Source organism: Tenrec ecaudatus, chromosome 6 (assembly GCF_050624435.1).
Source record: "Tenrec ecaudatus isolate mTenEca1 chromosome 6, mTenEca1.hap1, whole genome shotgun sequence".
Taxonomy (NCBI): Eukaryota; Metazoa; Chordata; class Mammalia; order Afrosoricida; family Tenrecidae; genus Tenrec; species Tenrec ecaudatus.
This window is the reverse complement of record NC_134535.1, coordinates 77747280-77754676: the sequence shown is the minus strand read 5'-3', so window position 1 is coordinate 77754676 and position 7397 is coordinate 77747280. Positions and strand designations below refer to the sequence as shown.

Sequence of the window (7397 nt, the reverse complement as noted above, 5' to 3'; positions counted from 1 at the left end):
CTATTTCTTTAAGGTAACACAGATAAAATGTTTGATCATATCCTTCAGGGCTTGTTTTACTTGCTTATTTCTGAGGGTGTATATGAAAGGATTTAGGACAGGTGCAATAGAAGTGTTGAGCACGGCTATCCCCTTGTTTAAAGCGACTGTTTCCTCTGCAGAAGGTTTAATGTACATAAAAATGCAGCTGCCATAAGAGATGGAGACAACAATCATGTGGGAAGAGCAGGTAGAAAAAGCCTTCTTCCTCTGCTGAGCTGAAGGGATTCTCAGAATTGTTCTCATGATGTATGCGTAGGAGAGCACCACCATTCCCAGAGTAATCAGGAGGGTGACAATGGCTAAAATAAAGCAGTACAATTCAATGGTCTGTGTATCTGTACAGGAGAGTTTCAGCATAGGAGAATAATCACACAAAAAGTGATCAATAATATTGCCATCACAGAATTCTAAACCCAAGCCCATGATCAGTCCAGGAGAAGTTGTTAATAATCCAGCCAACCAGGAGGCAATGACAAGCTGGTTACAAACTCTGTTGTTCATAATAGTCAAATAGTGAAGGGGTTTGCAGATGGCTACATAGCGGTCATAGGACATGGCAGCCAACAGGAAAAACTCTGATGCACCCAAGAATATGGCAAAAAACACCTGTGTTGCACAAGCATTGTAGGTAGTTGTTCTATCTTTAGTTGCGAGGCTGAACAGATATCTAGGGATACAGGCAGAGGTCATCGAGATTTCTAACAGTGAAAAATTCCGAAGGAAGAAATACATGGGTGTTTTGAGGTGGGAATCCAGCAGAACGAGTAGGATTATGGTCATATTTCCAATGACACTCAATACATATGTTAGAAATAGGAAAAGAAAAATCACAATTTGCCAGTTTGGATCATCACTTAGTCCTACAAGAATGAATGTTGTCACTGCTGTGTGGTTTCCCATAGTTAAATTCCTCCTTAATTCATTCAGAGCTGGTGGAAAACAATAGAAAATTCAGTTTAGAAAGGATCGTTGAGTATAGCTTTGAAATCAGTATGAAGAATCAAGTAACAATAGGACTGCATATGCTTTTTTATACCTATCAGGTTAATCATTTCACACTGTAGTCATAACTCCGCATTGAACCTGTTTATTTCATCTTCCCATTTAATACACCTATTCTAGCATCCTTTTCAGATCTTTACTTTCTAAATAGAATGGAAATTTTACACCTTGTAAAAGCAACTGGAAATTTATCTGCTAAAAAATTTTGCCCAAAGTACTGATAAACATCACTGTACTATTACTGATTCCATAGGAAAGAGATTTTAAGCCCTTAGAGTTATGCCTATTATCAAAATCAATTTTTCCTCATTTTTGGGGATGATGGACTTATTATGTACTTTTCTACATTATGAAAAAAACAAATTTTGTAGGAGATTTATTAAAATGATTATTTTCTGGTCTAATATCTAGACTTTGGGTTTCTTGTCACTGGCAATTAAGTTCCCTCAGAAAAAAATATTATAAAACCTTTATCACTGTATAAAATAATCTGTATTCATCAATAGCAAACAAAGTATTAAATATAAAAGAATGTACCAGTCATTTTATTAATAACAAATATCAATCATGTATATTCATTATCTTGTTCTAATTAAAAATAATACACCTACTGATTTAAATATATACTTTGAAACATTCATCATGAATTACACAAATTTGTTATTTCTTTCCCACTTAAATGTAACAAGTTTAATCTATGGTCACACATGTATAATAGCTTCCTAGTTAATCATTTTGTAAATAAACTAGAATTCTGAAAATACTCATATTCTGTGAATTCCTGAAGACATTGTTTGCTAGTAAATTCCTAAAATTTATTAGATAATGTTCGTCTAAAATTTAATAGGTATAATTCCTGCATTTTTTACCTTTGCATCCTGCTGAACAACTGAGAGTTTTTCACAAGAACATATGGTAACATTTAACAAAACATTATACATTGGTGTATTTCTACCTTATTTAATGCCATCATACACAAGTGACATTTTCCAATCTGTTTTACTGATTTCACTATAAATAAAAATGTATAATGTCTGGGTTCACTTCAACTTAGTCTGGAAATACAATTGTTTTTGTGTACCTAGAATTAAAATAGTAGATTCACTTTCTCTAGTGTTTCTGATGCCATCTTTAATACAAATGATTTTGGCCTTTCATCATCATAAATTTATCACTGCACTTTAATAGCAAAGAAGATATTCTCCACGATACTGGTCCCTGGGGATTCTTGTAGAGAAGATACTAATTGACTAGCTGATAATAAACTTACAAAACATAAACAAAATAGTCATTAATTAGGGTATTTTCATAGGATCTACTGGGAAATCTGAAATGTTAATGTCAACATGTATGTCATTCCCATAGTGGGGCTTAAAAATTTTTATTAACTTCTTAAGGGGTGCTGAGTAGCACACATAATTAAACACTTCACTGATATGACTAATTAAAAGCTTTACTAATAGCTGAACTTTTGGTGATTTGAACTTACAGACATATCCCTGGAAAGACCTAGACCCAGTGATCTGCTTTATAAATGTATTAGCTTAAATAAAAACTCCATCAGCTGTGTTTTGTTTATTTTATTTTGTTTTTTGCTTTGCTTTCCTGCCTTCATGAGAGTATAATGGAGAACCACCGTGGTACAGTGGATTATGCATTAGACTGCTAGCCACAAGAGGAGTAGTTCAAAACTACGACTGATTGGAGGTAGAAAGATAAGGCATTCTGCTCCCATAAAGAGTGATACTTTCAGATATATACAAGGGGATTTCTACTATGTCCTACAGAGTCATGTTATGAGTCAGAATCAATTCAATGGCAGTGAGGTTTTTTTATTAAGAAACAACCATTTACGGCTTGAGGTTTTCCAGTGTATCTGAGATGAGACTGTTCCAGAGAGACTTCATCCATTCTCCAATTGAAATAAAAGTGTAGGTAGTTGTATGGGCTTTAGTGTGATGCTAGCATTCCCTATGATCTCTAATTTTGTAAAGCTTCAGTAAAATAGTTATACATATTTTTGAGGCCAAATATCTTATTCCTTCTCCTCTTCACAATGGACTAAAGCAAAACTACTATTGTGAAGATGACACATGACAACCTGTTCATATATGAAATATTGTGTGCTAATAAATAAATACATGAATGCACTCTGGTAACATTTGAAATATTATTAAGACTAATACATTGTCATCCTGGCCCGTGTGTCCCCACTCCCCTGTGCTGAGCTGTGGCAGGGGGGTTGGAGGCAGGACATAGAGCATCTCCCTCTCAGCTCAGGAGGGCTGTCCTACGCACAGGGCTGGCTCTTAAAGGCACAAGAGGGCATTAAAAAAAAAGACTAATATGTTAGCCAGAGGAATAGCGTAACTTTTGGAAAATAATTACGGAGTTAAACTTAAATAATATATCTATAAAAATCAATCTAGAACATTTTTACATGTCCAATAAGCCATGGGAACAATTTCGTTTGAAAAAAAAATGTTATGCAAAGTAGAGGAAAGTACGAGGAATAAACCCTTTACCTTAATTCTTCACACAAAAAAGTACAGCTTAAATATGCCAAAATGACTAACAAATGTGTAATAAATCACAGTGATTGCTACAGAGGCAAATATTTGTAATTTGTTAAGATGTATGTGAAGTTAGAATATTCTCTTGGGGGAGATTTAATTGTATATCTTTGAAAATGTCTAGAATTTGATAATTAGATATTAAGAAATTTATTTAATTTTTATTAATTAGTATACCTCTTTCATATGATTTCTGAAAGCAAGAGAGAAGTGATACTTGTTATGTTTGATAAGATATACACTATATTGAAAAATATTTTATAGATTAAATAAATCAGCCATACACAATTGTGGAATTAATGTAATATTATATTGGGGAATCTTGCATTTGTTTATAACAATGTTCCAGAAAAGACAGGAGAAAGGTTATGCCATTTGGAAGAAAGCTGGATGTGAAGGACAGGACATTTTTATTTTAAAAACTTTTGTGTGAGCAATGAGACCTAGAGTGATTAAAAACCCAATACGAAAAATAGCTCTTCAGGTATTTTTCAAGGGAATCATTTGCTTTATCTGACTTGGCTTAGTAAATTATACTTTGGGCTTCTAAAAGCAAATTAAGCCATTCAAAACAACAAAACAACAGGTGCTCCATAGGAAAATGATGAGTTCTTATTGGAATGGAAATTGAGATGCAGAAGTTGGAAAAAAAGGTGGAAGGAACAATAGATAGAAAAGATGGGTTTCATGACAGAAATGATGCTGAAGAGTTCATGATGCAATTTTGAAAGACCAACCACTTCTTTATTGTAAATACCTTTCTACAACATCACAAAAGGTATCAGTATAAGTGGCTTCCCAGATGGAATACATGCAGATCAAATTGAATACATCTGTGGGAAGAGACAATGTAGAAGTTTGATGTTATCAGCCCAAACAAAGCAATAGACTGTGGAACAGACCACAAATTGCTCATATGTATGTTCAGGCTGAAGTTGAAAAAAAAACACACAACTATTATGTCCACTAAAGCCAAGATACCACTTGAGTATATCACACCTATATTTTGAAGCATCTCAAGCACAAATTCAACACATTGAACAGTCATAACAGAACACCTGAAGAGCGGTGAGATGACATCAAGAATTTCATATGTGAAGAAATCAAAAAGTCATTAAAAAGACAGTGGGGGGGATAAGATCAAGGTGTAAGTGAGTGGAGACCCTGAATCTTTCTCTTAATCATAGAGTAGCTAAGGAAGATAGAAGAAATGATGAAGTAAAAAAGTTGAACAAAAAATTTCAGGGGCCATGTAATTAGACAGAGTAAAGTACTATTATGAAATGTGCAAAGACCTAGTTAGAAAAGCAAAAAAGGAACAACATGCTCAACATAAACTGAACTGAAAGATGTCAAGGAAAAATTCAAGCCTCAAGTTGCAATATATTGAAAGATTCCATGGGCCTAATACTGAACAACACAGGGAGCAAGTTAGAGGATGGAAAGAATACAAAGTCAGTGTACCAAACGAACTAGTTGACATTCTTCCATTTTAAGAAATAACTTATAGTCAAGAACCAATGAGATTGAAGGAAGAACTCCAAGCTGCATTGAAGACATTACATTGATATCACATGCAAGTATTTGTTACTGAAGATCATTCAACAATGGTTGCATCAGTAAATTGAATGGAAGCTTCCAGAAATTCAGGCTGGATTCAAAAGAGAACATGGGACAAGGTATATCATTGCTGATGTCAGATGGATCTTGGTTGAAAATATAAAATAATAGAAAGTTGCTTACTTGTGTTTTATTGACTATAGGAAGCATTCCACTTTGTAGACCATAACAAAGTGTGGAAAGCCTTGAGAAGAATGGGAATTCCAGAACACTTAATTGTGTGGAATCTGAACAATTAGTTCATCTATGTCATTAAAGTTGACTCTAATTTGTGGAAGCAGCTCTACCACTGTGTTTGAATGCTTTCCAACCTCGTCTTATTTCCCAATACTGCATCTGACACTATTCCATTGTGATTCAAAGAATTTTCCGTGGCTAATCCCGCAGAAGTGGACAGTGAATTCCATCATTGTAGTTTGTTCAGAGGCTAGAAGATGCACTGAAACGTGTTCGCCTTGGGTGAACCTGCTGATATTTGAAATATTGGTGACATATCTTACAGAATGAGAGCAATATGGAAACCATTATAATAAATTACTGATAGATAAATTTTGGTGGTTGGATTTTATTCCCAGTATTTTGTGTTTTGTGAATAATACTGTTTCTCTGGTTTCCTTTTCAGAGTTATCTTTGGATAAAAGAATACAACTGATGTCTTTGGTTACGTTGAAGAATTTATCTTTGATTCTTTTTTCCTTAGGGTTTTTATAAAGCATGGGTAATGGATTTTGTCAAGTGTCTTTTCTGCATTAAATGAAATGGCCTTATGGTGTATTCCTTTATTTTATTTATGTGCTCTATCACTTTGACTCTTTTTCTTAAAATATTGAAGTATCCTTACTATGATAGTTACATTTTGTGTCAACGTGGCTAGGCCAGGATTCTCAGTAGTTTGGGAGTTGAGCACTCCTACATGACGTGATCTAAAATCATGCTACCAACTCCATTAGAGACCGACTGTGAGTAGCCAAACAGTGTGGGAAGGTGAGTGTGGAGTGCACTACTTTAATGATTTCACTGTCCTGATGCAGTTGGAAGTTTCCTCAAAAGACTTGGCTGCTACCTATATAAATTAATCCTATATAGAATCTAGCTGCTCTTCTTGCTGCCTGGATCCTATATCTGGATTCATATAGTTTCAGTGGGTAATCCCTTAAAATTGGGTAGTGTATCCCATTTTTGTAGTATTTTTTAGGCTGGAACCTCTGGGTTTTTGAGCCAATGACTCACCATATTACTTGCCTTCCCTGAGAGTCCCTAGAGCCTTCTATCTGACTTGCTGATCTTGGATTAATCCATTTTGACTTTCAATAGCTGTGGTCTTCCTGCTTCTTGATTCCTCTTTCTGTTATCTGGTTCATCTTCATGCTACCTGGTTTGTGAGCCTGGCAGCTGAATGAGTCTGGAAAAACCTCAAGCTTCACATATTACCAATGCACTTAAGCCAGACTGAATTTACCAGTTTCTACAACTGTGTGAGCCACTTCCTTGGTATAAATTTATTTATATATGAATAGTTCTTGATGATAAAATCATAAAGATGAATTTACTACATTGGTTCCACAGCCCCATTGGTTCTCAGGATACTGAGAATTCCACCTCTGTGTCTATTAGTGTGGATAAATCTTTCACTATTAGTAACAAGGTCACTAATAATCCATGTTATGTGGAGCTAATACTCAAAATATTATTACATATAAATAAAATGTTTATGATAACACACTCTTGATGATTGGGTGTTTTCTATTTTTCAGAAATTTTGTCAGGATGAGAAGTGTAAAGAAGCTGGTTGGTTGGCACTACTTACAATAGACAGTTTGGTAAAGGAAAGAGAGAAGTTGAGAGCTTTGGAGGCACAATTCAAGTAGTATAAAAGACTAAAGTTTCCACTTGTGGGATTTTTTTTATTTTTAGTAACAAAGCTGATAATACCAAAAACAGACTAGAGTCTTATCAGAAGGCTAGCTGAATTACAATGACAAATGAATACTTGAGTTAGTTAGTTTATTGTGCCAGCCTGGTGGATAAACACAAGTGGGATTAATTGAAAGGCAGAGAGATAAGTGGCTCAGTGAGCCTCGCCTTTCTTGTCTCTCACTCTTTAATCATTGGACCAGTGTGCGACGGCCTTGCTTGTTCTGTGCCTCAATTTACAGGCTA

General features: G+C 34.8%; 1 protein-coding gene and 1 non-coding gene across 2 annotated transcripts; one reads left to right on the top strand and one right to left on the bottom strand.

Moving 5' to 3' along the window:
- LOC142450949 (olfactory receptor 6C76-like) lies at positions 1–951 on the bottom strand. The gene has a single exon (XM_075552883.1). It carries the CDS (start codon positions 940–942, stop codon positions 1–3), a length of 942 nt encoding a protein of 313 aa, XP_075408998.1. The 5' UTR covers positions 943–951.
- A 2283-nt stretch (positions 952–3234) lies between these two features.
- On the top strand, positions 3235–3374 carry LOC142452276 (small Cajal body-specific RNA 11). The gene has a single exon (XR_012785296.1).
- The last annotated feature ends 4023 nt before the right edge of the window (positions 3375–7397 follow it).

Coding starts and splice junctions, on each gene's coding strand:
- LOC142450949 (XM_075552883.1), bottom strand. CDS start 942: ATGGGAAACCACACAGCAGTGACAACATTCATTCTTGTAGGACTAAGT.